The 21,959-nt window shown below is 43.9% G+C and overlaps 2 protein-coding genes across 8 annotated transcripts in view; both read right to left on the reverse strand.

The window, feature by feature from the left end:
• The window catches only part of grm8a (glutamate receptor, metabotropic 8a), a 400,661-nt gene extending 384,023 nt beyond the window's left edge, over positions 1-16,638 (reverse strand). For 2 of the 4 annotated variants that reach the window (XM_038272284.1, XM_038272282.1), the window contains exons 1-2: positions 15,970-16,348; positions 465-1,256 (exon numbers count right to left, since the gene is read on the reverse strand). In XM_038272284.1, the coding sequence (XP_038128212.1) occupies positions 465-1,007 (543 nt within the window). In that variant the 5' untranslated portion in view covers positions 1,008-1,256; positions 15,970-16,348. Of the gene's footprint in view, positions 1-464; positions 1,257-15,969; positions 16,349-16,487 lie in introns of those variants that run through there. The other 2 variants (XM_038272283.1, XM_038272281.1) reach the window with 2 other exon arrangements.
• Positions 16,639-20,041: 3,403 nt separating this feature from the next.
• znf800a (zinc finger protein 800a) overlaps positions 20,042-21,959 on the reverse strand; it is a 37,192-nt gene continuing 35,274 nt past the window's right edge. For all 4 annotated transcript variants that reach the window (XM_038272287.1, XM_038272286.1, XM_038272289.1 and 1 more), the window contains exon 12: positions 20,042-21,723. The gene's annotated coding sequence lies outside the window, so the exon portion shown is untranslated. The remainder of the gene's footprint in view (positions 21,724-21,959) is intronic.

The raw sequence follows: 21,959 nt of genomic DNA on the forward strand, positions 1-21,959 counted from the left end.
CTTTAGGGATGATTTCCTTCTAAAGAAAAAGGGTAAAAGGAAGCAGGTCAAGATCCCTATAGAAGTGTGGCAGAACTCTGGAAGAAAACCTGTTAGAGGCTGAAAAAGACTTGAGACTAGTGCAGGTTTACTCTCCACTAGGACAATGACCCTTAAGAGCCAGAGCTAAACTAGGGTGATTTTAATCTAAGCATTGACATTGTTATATTAGCCCAGTGGAAGTCTAGACCCAAATCCAATTGAGAAACTGTAGCAAAACTTAAATTGCGCAGCCAAAGGTGCCTCTGAAACATATCAACTTTGGGGGGGGGTAAAAGAAAAAAATGCAGCCACAATTTAGAAATTAATTATTTTCCTTTGACTTCACAATTGTTAGTCACTTTCAATAACACATGTTTTGTATTTGCAGTAGGAAGTTGAATACCTTTACAGCTGAGAGAGAAAAAGACCAAAGAGAATCCTACCTTGAACAAGCGCAGAATGTTGGCCACCATGATGGAAACAGAGCTGGACGCAGCCCCAATCACGCCCACAATTTTATCAGGCTTGGTAAAGATCGGAGGGTCTCCGTTAGCGCAGCGGACATCCGAGCCATCCCTTTCTATTAAGGCCTGCACAAACGTCAGGGACTGCTCCAGAGCATACGTGTCTCTGGAGCAGGTATCCAAGATTCGAGCTCCCAGAGTAATGTTGGGCAGCAGTTCAGGATCCTTGTTGATCAGGTCGATGGCGAACATCATGGCCTCCAGGCGGTGGATGCCCTTCTCCTTTTTCAGCTCTCCGCATGGCGTCCCACGATCTCCCCTCGAATGCACCGGGAACAATCCACCGAGAATGATATCGCCATCCAGACGGATGGAGTGAGCGTATTCCGGTGCTCCCTGGGGGTCTATAGGGACTCGCTGAGGAGCAGTGATGGGAAACAGCCAGGTGTAAGAAGTAGCCAGCAGCAGGAAGACAACAGAGGGAGAGTAGAGAGGAAAAGTTGGACTCCACTGAGATTCCATGATCAAAGGGGTTAGTAACGAATGCAATCAGAGAGTCTTTAGAGATTATTAATGTCAGCCCTTTTTACTGATTAACGAGGCAGGGGTAAAGAACCCCAGGTGTTGAGTTAGCCAAGGCCCATAAGATAGACATGTTCCAGGAAAGAGATTGCACTGACAGGAGGTGCAGCAGGAAATGTGGCACTTTAGTTGCGAGTATCTGGTTAGGGGGCAGAGCATGTATTCCACAAGTCACATCTTTTGTAGAGCCTGTTGAAGAGACAGAGACAAGACATGTTGGTACCATTAACTGTGCAAGGGTCAAACCGCTGCAGGGTGATAAAGCTCCCTTGGCATGAGGAAAACACTGACCAGGATGTATGAAGCCACTAAAACCATGGACATACAGAGGCTCAAACACACAGTAACAGATGTCAAAGTGCCAGGATTATCCTATGTGAGCAAAATTAGACCATGTGAAATAAATTGAGGCCAATTCCAAATGTGACATTTTTCTGGTAAAGAAAAAATCGGAATCGAAGCGGTGCAACAACTATGTGATATCAGTTTGCACACCCTTAAATCAATTCCTGAAAATCCTTTTCAAACTGATCTCATAAACTATATTTCAATGTATGTTGTCATTTGGCCAGATCACATTTAAGGGGTAATTCCTGAATGTTCCTTTTTGAAAGCAAGGTTTTTCTATGTAAATTTGGCTATGTGCTTAGAAGTAAGTGTGGCACTGCAAAGTAAGATCTATCTTCCTTTAAAGCCTTTTAGCAGACACCTAAAGTATTTATTTAAAACTGACTTGTGTTTAAAGACTCGTAAGTTCTTCCACCTTAATAACTTAATTTCTGCCCCAGAACATGATGTTGCAACCCCCATGTTCGACTCTGAATATGGTGCTCACTTTGTTGTGCTTCTGTTCCAAAGATACCTTTGGGAATAAACTTTTAAATTCAGTTTTTTAAAACAAACTGTATTTAGGGCATTCTTAATAAGGCTTTGATGTTTTGTTTGAAAATCACATCTGTCTTGTCCAAACCAAAACACTGCATAATTGCACCATATATATTTAATGCTCTGAACCTCCATATGAATGCCACTGTGTTTTTTTCCTCCCACACTGTTTATATTTGATCACTGCTGCACAAGAAATAGAAATGTCATAAAAGCTGTACAAAACAAAATTTTCTTTTGCATACATTCTGTGTATACACTCACCGGCCACTTTATTAGGTACACCTGTCCAACTGCTCGTTAACACTTAATTTCTAAGCAGCCAATCACATGGCGGCAACTCAGTGCATTTAGGCATGTAGACATGGTCAAGACAATCTCCTTCAGTTCAAACCGAGCATCAGTATGGGGAAGAAAGGTGATTTGAGTGACTTTGAACGTGGCATGATTGTTGGTGCCAGAAGGGCTGGTCTGAGTATTTCAGAAACTGCTGATCTACTGGGATTTTCACGCACAACCATCTCTAGGGTTTACAGAGAATGGTCCGAAAAAGAAAAAACATCCAGTGAGCGGCAGTTCTGTGGGCGGAAATGCCTTGTTGATGCCAGAGGTCAGAGGAGAATGGCCAGACTGGTTCAAGCTGATAGAAGGGCAACAGTGACTCAAATAACCACCCGTTACAACCAAGGTGGGCAGAAGAGCATCTCTGAATGCACAGTACGTGGAACTTTGAGGCAGATGGGCTACAGCAGCAGAAGACCACACCGGGTGCCACTCCTTTCAGCTAAGAACAGGAAACTGAGGCTACAATTTGCACAAGCTCATCGAAATTGGACAATAGAAGATTGGAAAAACGTTGCCTGGTCTGATGAGTCTCGATTTCTGCTGCGACATTCAGATGGTAGGGTCAGTATTTGGCGTCTACAACATGAAAGCATGGATCCATCCTGCCTTGTATCAACGGTTCAGGCTGGTGGTGGTGGTGTCATGGTGTGGGAATATTTTCTTGGCACTCTTTGGGCCCCTTGGTACCAATTGAGCATCGTTGCAACGCCACAGCCTACCTGAGTATTGTTGCTGACCATGTCCATCCCTTTATGACCACAATGTACCCAACTTCTGATGGCTACTTTCAGCAGGATAATGCGCCATGTCATAAAGCTGGAATCATCTCAGACTGGTTTCTTGAACATGACAATGAGTTCACTGTACTCAATTGGCCTCCACAGTCACCAGATCTCAATCCAATAGAGCATCTTTGGGATGTGGTGGAACGGGAGATTCGCATCATGGATGTGCAGCCGACAAATCTGCGGCAACTGTGTGATGCCATCATGTCAATATGGACCAAACTCCCTGAGGAATGCTTCCAGCACCTTGTTGAATCTATGCCACGAAGAATTGAGGCAGTTCTGAAGGCAAAAGGGGGTCCAACCCGTTACTAGCATGGGGTACCTAATAAAGTGGCCGGTGAGTGTATAAAATGACAATAAAAGTTGTCTTCCAGCCATGCTCCTTAGCAGAGATATACCAATACAGGGAGTTTATGGGTGCATGTAGATCACAACCAGTGACATTTTTTTAGAATTAGACTAACTTTATTGTAATTTTGCAAGCATATATTATATACAAAACAAAATTTTGTTGCATACAGCATACAACAATGTAATGAGATTGCAGTCAGAGTAAGTAAGTGCAGCAGTGATTTTACTGTTGGCAACATTGAACATGTCACTGGGGGTGAGGCAGCAGTTGCAATTGACAAATAATTTCGTCAAAAATACCATTTTAAGCATTTATTTACTAAATAGTGGCTTTAAAAACATACAAAACAAATAGTTTTTAAGTTACTTTCCAAGTTCTTCCAATGAACTATAATCAGTGGCAGGTGTACAATCAAGGAGACTGAATACCAAAAATGAATTCACAGTGCTTCAGCAAAGTATTATTTCAAGGGTGTGCACACTTAAGCTACAAGGTTATTGCAGTAACCACATTAGAACATATATTCTAGTTTGAGAAGTCACTGCATTCATTGGACGGCACGTTCCCGATGGAAATCCCGAGTGTCTCAGTTTGCAGTCACCCCTACACCATCATTCACTTATATGTGGCAGTGCAAGAAGAGAAACAGCCTACAGAGGACCTCGTGGGGAGCTCCTTGGGCTATTTGCATGACTACCTGCTGCAGTTGTGACGAAAAAGAGAAATGAAGGCAGCAGAGAAGGGTAGAGGAGGAAAGTGGAGCTCAATAATAAAGAATAGAGTGAGGCAAGAGAATTATGAGGCAATAGGAACAGCAGCATTAAAAAGACACAGCGGAGCCGTGGAGAATGCGTGCGTATTTGCTGCAGTCAAATGAACATATTAAAAACCAGTGTGCACTCCTCCTGCTCAGCTTCAAACTCAACAGGTAAAGTAAATGTTAAGTGTTTTTATTTGACATCAAAATCATTAAATGTTGATACGCTTTATCAGCTTTCCCCCACTGCAGGATGTTCCGCCTTAACCCCTGGTTGTAATAATGTCACGCGTCCTCCACTGAGCTGCGCAGCAAGCAGCCATATTGTTGCAATAAGTTGGTCGGGGACTGAAAATTGCTTATGACGAACTGGTGGATTTCTACACGGTGCAACTGCTAATGTGCTTTCATTAGCCGAGGCCCCTGGGAATTTATTTTCTCATTTGCCTCCCCTGATCTCAAATCCTTGATTTTCTTTTGTGGTTTGAGAGTGCAGACAGGGTGAAGAGGCAATTTGTGCAAATTTCTGGGGCCTAAATAAATATTTAAAGATAATTAATCGTTAGCTTGACAGCCAGATTCAGGGAGGGATAAAAAAACAAAAAAAAAACATCTAATTTCTCAGTAAGCTCCATGGCAACGCATCTAACACAGCATTTTGCCTACTAAGAAGCATTCAGTTTGTCTTAATATAACTGCTTAAATTCAAACTAACAACATTTGTTTTCTTAATATAAACTGATTATTCATACATTTCTAACATCTGCAGAAAGATGCAAAGTACATATTCATTTAAAAGCCCATTTAATGAACATGAGTAAAATCTAAAACCATGCAGGAGACCAAATCCTGAGAAGGGAATTTATATACCTGTGATTTGTGCCAATCCTTTTGTTGAACTCAAAAATTCAGAATTTATTTTGTAGTAGAAAAAAAAATCCAAAATTCAAAGATATTCCACCACAAACTCAAAGTAATGAAGATCTCATCTTATGTCAAACTAACTGCAGCATCAGTGGAACCAGCATTAGCGTCACCCTCAAGCTATCAACTGTAATACTGAAGAGTGCTCAGTGTATAAGTCTCACTGCACTGCCACAGCATTTATTGAAACCTGTTGCATTTCGCATTTTGTCTCTAAATCAAACTGCTTCAAGCTTTTTTTTGTTTTGGAAGTCAAGAAACTTGCATGAGTGATAAAATTAGACATCATATACACCCCACACTGATATCATTGTAATTGAATTTAGTTAAGTGTTTTAGCAGTGACCTAATAATGTCCCTTAATGGCATTTTATGCTATGTAGACTCTTCATCAGGACTAATAAAGATGCACTTTTCTCTGCTTACAAAAAGACGCCCACCCATTTTCTAGCTAAAGGAAGTTATAATTACTTAAGCACTGGAAGAAGATCTCAGTCTGCGTATAGAACATTAGGGTTTCATTTTCTGGTGTTCAGGTGATAAATACCGGTAACTATAGAATATTAATGAATAAATCCAGGCTCACATCACTACAAAGGTTAATTATTCTCTCCCGACACAGAAGCAAGCTGAAGATGTTACACCCTTCATCCCAGTCTGCAGAATCTGTTAGTTCTATCTCTAACGTTATGCTCTCTCTGCTTTTTCTCATGGTAGCTTTGCCTCGTCGGTTCCTGTTTGGCTGTGACACCATCCTGGAGAGAAATATCAGCTGTACTGCTTCCATCAACACCCTTGTTTATTGATGCTTGAGATCGGCCTGTTTTCCAGTGTAGTCCTGTTTCTCTGACTGTGACTGGCTAGATGTACTCTCTTCATCCTCTGCCATGAGAGTTGGCTCACAGCTCATCTGCTTGGCTGTGTGTTTCCTGGAAGGTGCCACCTTTTACAGCTGCTTTTTGTTTCTCTGCTTCTGTCTTCTTGAACCCCAGTCGGCCTCAGCAGATGGCCGCTCACACTGAGCCTGGTTCTGCTGGAGGTTTCTTCCTGTTAAAAGGGAGTTTTTCCACTCCACTGTCGCTACAAGCATGCTTAGTGTGAGGGATTGCTTTTGAGTCAATGAGTTGATGCAATCAACTGGTTTTCGTTAGATAGAAAACTATAAATCAATTTGACTGTATGATCTGGTGAACTGTAAAATGCCTTGAGATGACATGTGTTGTGAATTGGTGCTATATAAATAAACTGAATTGAATCCTAGTAGACGAGCACTATATTTTATTGAGGTGCTTTATAAAGTGTAGATGCATTTCCCACAGGCGACATGCTGCATAAACCGCTGGTCGCTCCCTCACATGTAGGCAGATATTTAGAAACACGATGCAAGATAAACAAAAACACAGCTGTAGGAATTTTATGCAAATAAATGTAAAAATTAATGAGAAACAGGAACATTCATTTTTTTTCTCCATTTAAAAAAAAAAGGTATGCTGTCCAAGCAGCATTGTTGATATTAATACAACAGAAATCTGATGACACTGACCTTTGATCTGCTCGAGGGTTTGTTTCCTGTTAAAAGAGAGTTCTATTTCATCCCTACTGACCGCCAGAGGCGGTGCTTAAAGCACGAATGATCACTCTTGCGCATGCACAGGTCGAGAATCTTATACCAACATAGTCACGTGTGACCCCCGGTGACACCGGTGTGCCTATATAGTCACGTGACAGCGACAGCTCAGTCCCTTTTCATCTTCTCGCATGCGGGTTGAACAGGTGGTACGACACTGATTGCTTGTCGCTGGTAGCCTCGAGACTTTGGTCGGAGCTGCGAGGCTCATCTCGCCCTCCAGAGGCTGCGCAAGCTTTTCATTATTTACAGCTTGGTTTCTTCGTCTGGTAAGTTTTTTTCTCTTATCGACGGCGAACGGGGACGCGTTCTCACCGTGACTCCCTGTTGCTGGTGCCTCGGCGTTAGCCGACTCCGACCAGCTTGTTGTTTACTGTAGCAGCTGTTTTTCGGGCTTGCTTTCTTGTTTACTGTAGCAGCCGTTTTCAGGCTTGCTTTTTTGTTTACTGTTGCAGCTGTTTTTCGGGCTTGCTTTTTTGTTTACTGTAGCAGCCGTTTCCGGGCTTGCTTTTTTGTTTGCTGTAGCAGCCGTTTTCGGGCTTGCTTTTTTGTTTGCTGTAGCAGCCGTTTTCGGGCTTGCTTCTTTGTTTACCGTGGCAGCCGTTCCGGGCTTGCTTTTTTGCTGTAGCAGCCGTTTCCGGGCTTGCTTTTTTGTTTACTGTAGCAGCCGCTTTCGGGCTTGCTTTTTCTGTTCTCTGTGGCAGCCGCTTTCGGGCTTGCTTTTCTGTTTCCGTAGCAGCCGCTTTCGGGCTTGCTTTTTTTTTGTTTGTTCACTTTGGCAGCCGCTTCCGGGCTTGCTTTTGTTACCGTGGCAGCCGTTTTCGGGCTTGCTTTTACTTTGCTAACGTGCTTGGCTAGTTCTCTTGTGGCCTTGCTGCTGGGGAACCCCTGGTGGCGTTCTCTGCTCGACCGGGTCTCCCGATCTGTCCGCTCGGTGAGTGTCAAGAGTGGCGAATTCGGCTCGACCTGACCTAGCCCTGTGAGCGTGACATGTTGGACGCGCCGTGCTGTAGAGCTTGTTTGGCCCCTCTCCAGCTGGAGGATGGGCATGATCTGTGTCCCTCTTGTTTGGGCCTGGATCATTTGGAAGAGGCCTTGACTGATGCGGCATGCCCTAATTGTTCTGTCCTGCCTTTGTCCATACGTAACGCTCGTTTGGCTGGCCTTCGAAGCGCCAGCCAGCCTGTGAAACGTGTGTCTTCTGAGGCTATGGGGCCTCCACGGAAGAGGAGCAAGAGGAGCCCCAGGGTTCCGGAGGGCATATCTGGGCAGGTGGCCCAGCTCGCTTCTGAACTAGAAGGGATGAAGGCGTTGCTTGAGTCCCTTAGGGGCGAGCGTGGCGCTGACATGTCTGGAGACCCTGACCAAGGACATAGCGTTGGTTCGGGAGTCTCTGCTTTAGAAGATGATGCCATTTCCCTGGCAGCGTCTGGCACTGATTTTCGGGATCAATTTGACTCCGGCTCACTCCTCTCAGAAGCCGGTTCACATATCTCTTCTGGCTCTCAGTCAGAGGAGGATGGTTCTGTAGTGGGCGCTCTGAGAACTGCCCTCGCCCGGTTGCATCTGGATGCTCCACAGGACCAACCTGCGGCTTCCAGTGCTTTCTTTCGGCGTCCTACTGCTAGGGCGTCCTTTATGGTTCCCCCGTCTGCAGAGTATGTGAAGGAGCTCCATGCCTGTTGGACAGACACTAAGGCCTTCTCGAGGCTGACCTCTGACGGCAGGGCACTGGCGGCCATGCATGATGCGCCCAGTCTTGGCTTGGGCCATATGCCTTCGGTTGAGCCAGCCATAGCTTCCCTCATTGTGGCGCCGGATGAGGCTTTGAGGGCCAATGCCAGGTGTCCTCGTCCTCAGTGCCATGTCACTGACGATCTGCTCTGTAGAGCCTATGACTCTGGGGCTCGTTTGGGGCGACTTGGGAATTCCCTGTCGCATTTATTACTCGGTCTCTCGGCTTCCTTGGAGGGCGTCGCGATCGACGCACCTACCCAAGGACTGATGGATGCGTCCCTCCATGCATTTGCTCTTCTGTCGAGGGAGGTTGGACGTGTCCTGTCTACCCTTGTTCAGGCACGTCGCCAGGTCTGGCTGGCTCAGTCTCCTCTGACGGAGGCATGTAGAAGGACCCTGATGGGCCTTCCAGTTGTTCCTGGGGAGTTGTTTGGCTCTGCTGCACTTGCAGCCCTGGAACGATCGGCCGAGGCCTCGCGTACCAGGCAACAGTTGGCCGGTCTGCATCGCAGACGAGCGCAGCGTCCTACTAGGAGTGCCTCTGTGTCCCTGTCATATGCTTGTCCTGCCCGGAGTACACCTTGCTTGGGGCAGCCACGGTTTGCTGCAGGGCCTGCTGCCAGGCCTGCCCATGGCCACTACGATCCACCGAGGGGTCGAGCTAATGTCGCTCCTCAACCTGGGCGGGCAACTCAGCAACCCTCCCGCCCCCCGAAGGGCAGGGGGGCTCGGAGATGACGTCACTGGACCGGCGGTGGGACACTTTACCCCGGAGCAGCTCGGTTGCTGGGCCGCTCTTGTGTCCGATCCATGGGTGGTGTGTACACTTACCCGGGGTTACACGCTACAGTTCCGCCGCCGCCCTCCTGTCCCTGGTCGAGTCAGGATGACGGTGATTCGCGACCAGGTAAAAGCTCAGGCTCTGAGCCAAGAAATAGACACCTTGCTGGCCAAGGGTGCTATTTTGCCCGTCAACCCCCTGCGGGACCCAGGGGGCTTTTACTCGAAGTATTTTTTAATTCCCAAAAAGACTGGGGGACTCCGCCCAATTTTGGACCTGAGGGGTTTGAATCTTTACATGAAGTCCATCCCCTTCCACATGTTGAGCATCAGGGACGTGCTTCAGGCAATTTCCCCAGGCGACTGGTTCACCTTGGTCGATTTGAAGGACGCATATTTTCATGTCCCGATTGCACCACAGCATTGGCGTTTTCTCCGCTTTGCATTTCAGGGCAGGCATTTTCAGTTCAGGGTTCTCCCGTTCGGCCTCTCTCTGTCCCCGCGTGTGTTCACTCGGTGCATGGCCGCGGCCTTGTGTCCTCTGCAGGCCAGAGGGTTGAAGATCCTGCCTTATTTGGACGACTGGCTCGTCTGTGCGCCCACAGAAGCTCAAGCTGCTGCAGACACGCGCACCTTGCTCGATCACATGGACCTATTGGGTCTTTGTGTGAACTGGCAGAAGAGCAACCTGATTCCGTCTCAGCAGGTAACGTTTCTCGGTATCACGATGGACTCTCTCTCCATGACTGCTCGCCCATCGCCTCAGCGTGTCGAGAGCATTCTGCAGATGCTGCCTGCCTTTCTTCCCGGTCGGGCGCCCCCCTTTGTTCTCTATCTCCGTCTGCTGGGGAAGCTGACAGCTGCCGCTACTGTAGTGCCCCTAGGGCTGCTGTCTCTGCGACCACTGCAGATGTGGCTCAACAGCCTGAGGCTGGATCCTTCTCGTGCGTCACACCGTCACAGGAAATTGCAGGTGTCCCCTCAATGCCTCGTATCGCTGGCTCAGTGGCGAGAGGCAGGATTCATGATAAGGGGAGTTCCGCTGGGTTTGCTGCCATCCCGTTGGGAAGTTGTCTCTACCGACGCGTCCACCACAGGATGGGGGGCCTTGTGGCAGCGACAGATCGCTCGGGGGACATGGTCTCCACAAGAGAGGCGGCACCACATCAACGCTCTGGAGTTGGAGGCTGTGCACCTCGCGCTGCGGCACTTCCTCCCGGTCCTGCGGGGAAGGCATGTCCTGGTGCGGTCGGACAACATGTCGGTTGTTTTTCACATCAACCATCAAGGGGGAACACGGTCTTTGATGCTACTGAGGCTGACCCGGGAGCTTCTGACCTGGGCAGCCCCTCTTTTTGCCAGCCTGAGGGCGACCCACATCCCGGGGGTGCAGAATGTTCCTGCCGACATCCTATCCCGGGGGCGTCCACCACCCGGGGAGTGGAGGCTCCACCCGGATGTAGTGGAAACTATTTGGGAGAGGTTCGGGAGAGCAGCCGTAGATTTGTTCGCTTCCCGAGAGACGACACATTGCCCGCTGTGGTTCTCCCTGTCGGACAGTGCCAGTCCCCTAGGTCAGGACGCGCTGTCGCACGACTGGCCGAGGGCACTCCTCTACGCCTTCCCGCCACTTCCCCTGATAGGCCCAACACTCCTGAGGGTCCTTCAGGAGGGACATCAGCTCCTTCTGGTGGCCCCCCGGTGGCCAGGGAGGACTTGGTTTCCGATGCTGCACAGGCTCTGTTGCAGCTCTCCGATGCCTCTTCCCTGCAGGAAGGACCTGCTGTCACAGCTGGACGGTCGGATCCTGCATCCCAATCCCAGTCGCCTCCGACTCTGGGTCTGGCCACTGCAGGGCCCGGCGTTTCCTTCTCGGAGTATGGCGGGGACATCGGACACACGATGACTAACGCCAGGGCCCCTTCCACGCGTCTGGTGTACGCCCATAAGTGGAAGGCTTTTAGCCGCTGGTGTCAGGAAAGAAGTGAGGACCCTGTACACTGTCCTGTTTCTGTTATTTTAACCTTCCTTCAAGCACTGCTTTCTCAAGGTCGCTCTCCATCCACTCTAAAAGTCTATGTGGCTGCCATCTCTTGCTGGCATTTGGTGGTGAGTGGGGAGACGGTGGGTCGTAACAAGGACGTTTCCTTGTTTTTGAGGGGTGCCCGGCGTTTGCACCCTCCCACACGCCCTGTTGTGCCGGTGTGGGACCTTTCTATTGTCCTCGCTGCCCTGCGCTCTCCTCCCTATGAACCATTGGCGGGGGCAAGCCTTGAGTGTGTGTCGAAGAAGACAGCTTTTCTCCTCGCCATGGCCTCGGCGAAACGGGTGAGTGAACTACATGCACTGTCTGTTCACGAGTCCTGCTGCCGTTGGAACCCGGCTGGTTCGGGTGTTACTCTTTGGCCTAATACGGCGTTTCTTCCTAAAGTGGCTTCACCCGCGAGCCACACTGTGCCCCTCCAGCTTGCTCGCCTTGATACAGATGGGCCTGATGAGCTTCTCTGCCCTGTTCGGGCACTGAGGACATATGTCAGTCTCACAGCTTCTCTCCGACAGGCAGATAATCTGTTTGTCTGCTACGCGGGGCCCCGCAAGGGGCAGGCCCTTTCTAAACAGCGCCTTGCGCGTTGGATTGTGGATGTAGTGGAACAGGCGTACATTCAGCGGGGCCTCCAACCCCCCGCTGGTGTACGGTGCCATTCCACCAGGGGTGTCAGTGTGTCATGGGCCGCTATGACTGGTCTCACTCTGGAGGCTATTTGCTCAGCAGCCTCTTGGTCATCCCCGAATACCTTTGCTAGGTTTTACAGGGTCAACTTGGCCACCCCTCACCCAATGCAGGGGATCCTGTCCCAGCGCACGCCATCTTCCCAGTGAGGTGGGCATGTTTGGGTTGTTGTTTCTGTGTGTGATTCCTCAGGACTCTGTTGGTAATCGTCATCCGTGCTTTAAGCACCGCCTCTGGCGGTCATTAGGGATGAAATAGAACGAAAGTTACGACTGTAACTACGGTTCTATGAATCCCGGATGACCGCCAGAGCGCTCGGTCCCTCGGAATCATTGTGTGTTCGCGAGAAGATTAAGGGACTGAGCTGTCGCTGTCACGTGACTATATAGGCACACCGGTGTCACCGGGGGTCACACGTGACTATGTTGGTATAAGATTCTCGACCTGTGCATGCGCAAGAGTGATCATTCGTGCTTTAAGCACCGCCTCTGGCGGTCATCCGGGATTCATAGAACCGTAGTTACAGTCGTAACTTTCGTTTTCCTCTCCACTGTCGCCGCATGTACGCCTGGTTTGATGGATTGAACATGCTCATCCAGGAGCAGCAAAAACAAAGTCAATTCCTTGATGCTGTCAGTTGGGTTTCCTTAGACAGAAAACTTTTAACCAATCTGTCCGTATGATTTCATTTAATTGTTTTTGTAAAGTATCTTTGGAAGACACGTCATGAATTCAATCAGCACTATAAATAAACTTCATTCAAAGAATTTACACACCAGCTATCGCTTCGAGAACGGGCAGATCTATATGCATCAAAGTCTGACAGCTGTTATACTTTCATCTCAATCTGTGGTTAATGTTTTTAAACACAACCTTTGTTGCAAACACAGCATTTTGATAAAGGACTTAATTTAGCTGCAAAATTACCATATATATTTTTTTATTTAAACATTGTGCACACTTTAACAGTATAGGGTCCCACAGTCTTAAAATTCATATAATTAAGCCTATAGATCTGAAACAGCTACATATGAACATGAACACACACATCATGCATATAGAACCAGACATGTCCTGTTTTGTTTTTTATTGAATGAATCAGTGTTTCCAATTATAGGTTTTGGAATCACTACAAACAAGCCACTGCAAAAGAGTTACAGTAGTATGAAGGCAGTTAGCATCAAGGTTCCTTTTTCCTCATGAATCACATAAGCAGGACAACATTTGACAAAGGTATTAGAGTAAATGTTATTACCTCAGGATGGAACACTTCTTGCATCCATGTGTTTTTTCAGTCTTTAGGAGTCAGCTATACTTCTTCTTTTGACAACTATCACCCACTTAAATATGATGGAACGGTGACCTTTTATCTAAAAGGAGGCAATGGAAGCATTTCCTGATAGCAGAGGTCAGCTGCAGCATCCACCGTACATACATATCTTAGGAAGAGCAAACAGGAGATAAACATTCCAGCCTGTTGCATTGTTCCTTCAAAATTAGGAGATTTCTGCCTGACTGAGCCTCTGTAAGATTTTGTTAAAACAGCCAAATCCTTGCAGGTTTGTTAGATTCCCAGACACCAAAGTTCTGGTGCCAAAGATTCCCTGAATATACAAAGAAAATCCACTTTTCTGCACCAAAGGTTGGAAGAATGGTGAAAAAGTTTCACTCCAAAGGTAGAAATGCATCCTGCAAAGTCCAAAGCAAACATCAGGGGTGTGCAGTGAGACTGGTGAACACAGCTGTGACCACTCAGCTGGTGATTGATCAGAGGCAGGGGGAATACACAAGAGAGAGGGAAACCTATTTTGAGGGCCACAAAAAAAAGGATCAAAATTTGTCTTGATTATGTCAATATAGTTTGAGCATAAAAAAGCCAGAAGGGCAAACCTGAAAATTACTATTTTTTAAATACATTCTTTTTTTATGTTGTCCATTTCTCTCTTTTAAGCAGGGAAATGCTGATTTCTTTAAGTTTGATTTTGCATCTCCTTCTTGCAGAACTTGACTTTCATAAATCATTTTTTTGGCTTGGGTCCTCCTTCCTATTTAAGAAAGGCAAGCTTGTACCACCCTGCAGGAGATCCTGTTCATAATCTTTCACTGCATCTGTTCCTGCTGGATCACATCCCACACTGACACCCCCCCTGCACTAACACAAGAGCTTCCATGAACTCAACCTTTAGAAATACATAACCTTGATTTACCCCAAAACGCCTTGGGAATCAAATGCCGTCATGGAGTGACGCTTTAAGAATATAATTCACTTCTGTCCCAATTAATTCATCAGTTTCTCCCCACTCTAAATGGAAATAGGTCAAAGACACTTCTACAAGCCAAGATAGCCCCCGCTATGATTAAAGCCCCCTGCATTATATAGGTTATCCAGCTCTGATTCATCCGCAAACACCATATTCTGCTTACTGCTTCATTGTTTATTAAACGCTTTCTCCTTGGCGAAGTCACAGAAGGTTTTCTAATGAGGCTTAGTGGCCCCAGTAAATCTGATGTGCAGTATATGTAATTCACATCTGCTTCTGAATCTGTCGGAAAACGTCCAAAAAAGCTCAGAAACAGAAGTTCTTACAACTGCTCCTTCTGGTTGATGCTTCTTTCCTTCTTTATTCCCAAGTTTCCCCTTCTTGTCAGTATAGAACTGCAAATATCAATGGATTTTATTTAAGCTTTAATGTAGTAGATCCAATTTACATTTACCCTGATAAAGCTTTCTGGCAGAATTGTTTTAATCTTCTTGGAAATTAAAGCTCTACATTTGTATCCATTTGTCAAAACAGCCCAGTCAAAGGCCAGACCTAAGCCTAATTACTGTAAGAATATGTGGGAATACTTTAAAACTGATATTGCAAGTTATTTGCTATTTTTTTGTGATATTAAACATAAAAATCCCTATGTGACAAAATGTAAAAATTAAAAGTTTAAGAGATTTGTGATGCACTGGATGTAGAAAGAAAAATAAAATCTGATCAGAGGAAATGAACTAGACTCCAGTCTCATTTACACTTAGTATCACTGAGGGTTATTAGTGCCATGAGGGGTGAAAGAGTTGACATTTGTGTCTTTACGCTCATGAAGCCCACCTGATCTTATATGCTAATGATCTCGGCTCCGACTTCTTCGCCCTCAGGAGAGCTCTTATGATGCTTCTCAAATTCTGGAGGGGAGGGAAGAAAAACTGATTTAATCTCTCATGTGGCTGCCTCCAAGAAGAAGAAGAGAGAAGAGGAGGAGGATGAGGAGGAGGGTTCCCCTGCTGTGATGTTTAGAGGCTCACAGATGAAGAGGTCTGAACCCTAAAAAGCTTTCAGCGAGCTCATGGCTCTCTTTAATTTACACCCACAGCTGCCTGTTGGGGTTCATCCCTCAACTTCTACCTCCAGCTCCCATCAACTTTGCTCTTATTTCTGCAATCCTGTGTCACAGTCGCCTCCTCCTCCCAATCTTCTCCCTTACTGCATGCAGGCCCCTTTCATCACTGCTTGGGTGGGGTGATCTTTGCAAAAAGTGTAGTTTTTCTCTCCCCTCCTCAGTTATGCTCCGAGAGTTGTGGTCAGTCCCTTTGGAGCTGTTTGCTCTTAAACCTCTGAGCCAAAAGAGGCGCTTACTGCTCTTTACCTCCCTCCTGAGACCCAAACAGGTCTTTAGTTCAGTTTGTGAGACAGGTGCATATTTGCAAAGCATGCATTAGAATAAAAAAAAAAACACATTCAATGCTGCACCCCAGTTCAGTTGCCATTAATTCCAGAGATGGAGTCGTGCGTCTTGGAGATAAAAACGCACATAGAGAGAGTTAGAGATCAAAGTCTGGGCGCGTGCGCTGATTATGCAGCTCCAATAAGCTCAATTCTGGGGTTCAGGTTGCATTTTAATCAGAACTGTATTGAGAGACACATGCAGTTTATATCAATTTATGTATTTTTCAATAGTATGCACTAAGTTCAGGAATATATATACTCACCCAACAACCAGTACTGCGCAGGGCAAGAGAAAATGTGGAATTAAGCACCCATCACTGAAGGAATGCGAGGACACCCACTATGGGAGTATTAGAGGTAAGAAAATCAGGTTCCACCCACGATGTGGAAAAGGGGAAGCATCCCTCTGGGGTCCCCGACCGCCTTAGGCAACTTCCTTGCGCAGCTCAGCAGTTTCACACCTCAAAAAATATAGATTTCAGTCCCCATCCAATAAAAAAACAAAAACACTGATTGCAAGACAATAGAAAAAAAGATCCGCAAAGAGCAGCTGAGTCGTGACGCAAACTGGAACTATTAACTTGTTTAAAGGAGACAATGGAGATGGAAGCTGTCTGCAGAAGCCGATGGCCAAGAATGAATCTGAGATACAGAGAGAAAGGAGAGAGAGAGAGAGGAGGAGATGGAGAGAGAGAGGGGTGGATGAGGAGGAGGAGGAGGGGAGACAGAGCAGAGGAATTTATGATACGCGGCGCTGATCAATATTGCTGGTAAAACCCACCTGATTAGGGTGATCCGTGAGCTCCCACGCACGCTTTGCGCATGGATGCCTCTCCTTTAAAGTCTGCTTGTGTTGTTTGGTGCACACAAACCCCCCCCAGATCCCGCGCGCTGGCGCACGACGCACCAAATCAACGCCTAATTGCACCACTGTCCTCCTCCAGAGACCCTCCTCTACATTCAATTAAGTTTATTACTGATCAATTGGATGCATGTCTTTTATTTTTTATGAGGGGAGTATTTCAACACATTAATAAGTCTTGGAAATGTTCGCGCGCGCTTAATTGAAGGAACTTCCCAATTCATATTTTTTTTCACTGATTGATTATCTCCTCCTTCATCCCAGCCTGAAAAACTGTGCGCCTTGACTCTTGCTGTAAATGGAATTAAACAAATGAACCGCGTCCTATCTGCGATATAATAACAATTTGATAAGCTATGTGTGGAGGCAATCGGAACAAGACTGGGATGTTCCCTCTGCCTGACAGTGTCGGGGGAAATGGGAGCAACACGTTCAATTTGTGGATGCTGCCGCGTCAGAAGTCAGAAGAGGGCGCGCAGGCACGGGACGGTGGCACCATCTAGTGGTCAGTAAATGTAACTACATTGTCGTGAATTTGTTTGTTAGGTGCCAAAATTGATATATTTATTTAAAAAATAACTAAATAAATATTCAAATCGCTTCATAATGATTAACAAGAAAATTAAAAAATTATAATTTATTCCATTGCTTCAGTCAAAAGTGATACATGGATTCAAATATTTATATCTGTTAATTCTCCTTATTAAGGCTTTCAGCTAATAAACCCCCTAAACCTGTTTGAATGTCAAATAGGACAAACAAAATCAAATTCTTATACAGTAAAGTTATTTTGTTTTTTATGGTGTATGCTCACAGTGAACATTATGGACTAGAAAGTCATGCACTGACACTCACCAGAAGAGGTTAAAGGTCACTTGAAGCCTGCTGTTTAAAAAACATAAGGGAAAGTTGTGTGGGAGGAACAAGATTTTTCATACACAGTGATTGCACACAAGGAATCAATATATTGTATGATATTCTGCTTTAATGTGTTGCATCTGTGAACATTTATTTTACAATTGCCCATATCAAACTAAAAAAATATATTTTTTAAGGTTACAATTTACTTTAACAGCTAAAAACTGTTTTGATGTTTTTTTAACATAGGCTATACAGCAGTGTTTGTCGCTTTGGGAGTGTTGGCTTAGTGGTTAGAGCAGTGCGCTTGTGCACAGAGCAAGACCCTTAACCCCACACTGGGTGCCACACAATGGCGGCCCACTGCTCCCCAAAAGGATGGTTCACATGCAGAGTTAATTTCCCCATTGTCTTTTACCCATTTTAAATTGCGTTTGTTTAAACTATTGCTTGATCTTTGAGAAACATCATAAAACTGTGCTGGAATTCATGTAGAACCCATCTTCAATAGCTACACCTGTTCTGATGGTGAGCCTGTAGAGCAGTTTTATAGTAGAGTAGTATAACCAAGCTGTGTTCATGTTAGGAGGCAGTTTGTTTGGTGTCTGTCAGAGTGTGCGTCCCTAAGATTGGTGAGTTGCAGATATATGTTTAATGAGGATAATTTGACAATGTTACTGCTCTGGACATCCTATGTTTATATATTCTATCTAAAGAGAGATATGGCTAATCTAAGATAAATTGGTTTCCATTCAAGTTATACAAGTGAGACCACAGTAGAACACAAACCTGGCGTAATAACATGTTTGTTTTCTTTAGTGCTACATCCTGCTGTAATTTATATTTGTGTTTACATTGGATTTTAATTTGGGTTCTGTTTCTTCATTGTTTGAGATCTACCTGTGTGAAGCTATATCTGCTGATTAAAAGCCTAGAAACAAAAAAGTGCCAGGACATTTGCTGGAGAGCCACATTTCCATCTGACCCATGGACACTTTGGGATCATCATCAAAGGGAATCGAACTTAGGCAACATTCAGAAGAGCAGCAGTAAACTGCAGGCATGCTTGGTCATTTGAACGAATAGCAGGAGAGAACAGTTTCATTTGCTCTGAAAAATACATAGAGAGAAGTAACAGCTCTCAGCTGCAGCTGTAAATTTGTTTCTAGCAGTGGTTTTTAGAGTTAGGGTACGGTTTAATGACATTTATGGTACACAATATCCACAGTGAAATTTAATTTAAAGGGGGATATCAAATGTCAGCGACTACATTTTATGGAAAATTAAATCAAGCATGTTGGTATTGAATTAGTAATGTGTTTGGAACCTACTGCTGCAATGAAACAAGGATATATTAGTTTGTAAAGGTGTTTTTTTAATAACGTATAAATCTTAACTCTTTTTTGGGTGTTTTTAAAACCGAGGACCGAATTAAGACAAAGTTGCCTTCATAATGGGATATTACATTTATCTTATTTAAACTGGGTGCATTTAAAAGGTTTTAGAATGCAATGTAGAAATATTTTAAAAAATTTGAAATAAAGTATTTCTATATTTTTATATGCATTTAAAAGGTTATATATAGGTTTGTTTTATTAGTATAAAAACAAACATATATATGCTGTGTGTCAGTAACTCCCATTTAATTGAGTAACTGATTATGCCAGTATAATTAATTAGCAGTCATTAAATCTCCCTTGAGGATTTCTGGGTTAGACCCAATTTTTTAGGAACTACTGCTTTAGATGAAGTTCCTGTCATAATGAATATTACTCTTAATTTTTAGATTTAGTTCAAAGGAAAATTCAACTAGTTTGCCAAAGCAGCAGGAAGCTTTAGTTCCTGGGACCACTTTGAGCCGACATGCAGAGTAATACGGGGCCTACTGTAATTTGACCAAATTAACACAGAATTACAACAATTTAAACAAACAAACAGATTATGTCAGTGTTGGGGGAATCTGTTTTGTGCAATTTATACTTTCCTCTTTTATAAATAATTTATCAAATATTCTCCTGATTTATAACACTGCCAAATAGCTGGCCAATGGTTATACTTTATTGATGGGTTCACTTCTAGTTACTGTCGGCCCATTGACTATTAAAGCACAAGACAGGTATAAACATTCCTATATAGACATCACTATTCAACTATAATAACCATAACTTCATAACCCTTTTTTAACAGATGAGTCTTATAATATAATCATCCAATTTATTTTATATTTAGCATTTTAATAAAAACCCTTTTTATTGGTCTTGTGTCATATTCTGAGAAGCTCCATAACGGGATATCATTAGCTGCAAGCTATAACCATCAAAATTCACTAAATTGAACACTTAAAAAATTTAAATGTGTATAATAAATTTCTGTGATAAGAAAAGGATATTTTGGATTAAATTCTTAACATAAAATAACCTTTTAAACATATCTTGATTTACTAAATTGCAGAAGAATTTGAAAACCCATTTTAAAAACTCAATTTATCTTGCAACCTCCAGGCCAGCAGGGGGCCCTAATTAGCTGCAAGGTTCCAGAAATCTTATTTAGCTTCTGGAAAAACTTTAAGCAAACATGACTCACACAGGAAAGAAATGAAATTCAAAGGCATCAACTCAGAGGCTTGAAATAGTATGTTTTTATTTATTAAACAGTGGCTTTTAACATTCTGGTCACATGTGAAAAACGTTTCTAATTCTGGGGGCGGGGAGGCTTAATAACATATGAACACATATGATGTATGAGACCTCATGGTAAAGAACTTATGTGAACTAAAACCCTCTAGGATTTTAACGGACCAAAAAAATAAAACAGTTAAATAAAAACCAAACTAATAACTGAGGAACTGGGATCTGTTATGGTATTATTTATACCATCCAAACAGCTTAAGTTGATAGACAGTATGATTGCTACAGAAGCCTTTGTTATAAAAATAAAGCTTGATCTTTCTTATTCTCTACTTTTTGTTCTTTTTCATGGCTTACAGTTCGAACATTAAGACATAACTACATTTGGTCTTCCTCGTTTCCTCCCCAGCTCTCCTCTTGGTCTTCTTCATTCCCTCCAAACGCCTCCCAGTGTTTCAAAGACTACCTTCAGGAGCCGCTACCGATTAAGCATATTATTCTTAGTAAATGATGCACAAACTATTAAAAATAAATGAATTACATTGTTAGGTATTTAAAAACTAAGATCAAACAGTTAATGTAAATATGCTCCAGTGTAGAAATGTCTTTAAATCTTTCAGTCAGGAGACATGGTCCTTTCAATAGCTCACCCAGAGCAGCATTTAGGCACTGAGGATGGAAAGTAACACAACAGTGTGGGATTATAGGGCTATGAAAGGATGTAACATACAGATGAAGGTAGTCAGAAAGTAAATTCTTCCAGTTATTAAGTTAAAGAGTAACAGTAGTACAACTGTGACCTGTTACGTATTGAATTGTAAATCTTCTACTCACTGTAACTGTGTCTATCATGTACTATTTAAGGTTTCTATCCATTGGAGGAAATTGTAAACTCATCCTATGGACAGGTTTTAAGAGTCAAATCAATCACAAAAAAGGTTTCAGAATGAAAAAAAAAAAAACAGTAATTGGTTTGTTGTTGGGTTTTTTTTGTTGTTGTTGTTTTAGAGGAAATTGAACAAAGATTGAGCAGCAATCTTTGACTCCAAGCAAAATCAAATCCTAGACGAGTTAATCGCGGGTAGATTCACTTTTAAAAAGCAGCAGAGAACTGTAGTTAGATCTTTGGAAAAATAACTCTCCGCCAAAACCTTCCTAACTTTAAATAAGTTCAAAAGAACAGCTCAGATAAGGAAAATCCATGTTTCTTTTCACAAAATCAATTTCATAAACTATATTTCGGATGTGATCCGACTTGGCCAACATTGCCAGTTTCTAAACTCTTATTCCTGCTTGTTCCTTTGCACAGACTACCTTCATCCGCTGCTTAAATGCAGGATAATATAAGCAAAGCAGTAAATATCCATGGTCTGCATATAGCTCTATATTTACATGAGTAAATACAGGTAGGTGTATGTACAGCAGATGGGGGTTTTGTGTAGATAGCACCAGGCTGTCTGGTTTCTTAATCAACTACACATTTATGTTAGTTTACATCATGGTTTTTGGTTCTTATATGACTATGCTTTTCTGTAAGGCTGTTTAGTTTCTTCCTTCATGTTTCCGAGTCTTCCTTGTTTTTCTTCAAGTGGTCTCATTTGTTCCAGTTTAGAGTTTTGCTGTTTAATGGTTTGTGGCTCTCTGTCCTTCATTTGTGGCAATTTGTAAGTCTGAAAAACAAAAAAGAGAGAAGGAAATAAGAGAAATATCTGTGCAAACTGAACAGATTTTTAGGAAGTTTTACCCCTTAAACCTTTTCATATTGTGTCGCATATTAAGCACAACCTTTAAAGTATTTTAATAGTATTTCTTTGTTATCGACCCACACATATATATATGAAAATAATAAACAGTAAAAAATGAATCTGAAGCCAGGCTTATATTTTTACTAAGCTCCTCCATCATA

This window comes from Cyprinodon tularosa, unplaced genomic scaffold (genome assembly GCF_016077235.1).
Source record: "Cyprinodon tularosa strain WSP-4 unplaced genomic scaffold, ASM1607723v1 ctg821, whole genome shotgun sequence".
Classification (NCBI taxonomy): domain Eukaryota; kingdom Metazoa; phylum Chordata; class Actinopteri; order Cyprinodontiformes; family Cyprinodontidae; genus Cyprinodon; species Cyprinodon tularosa.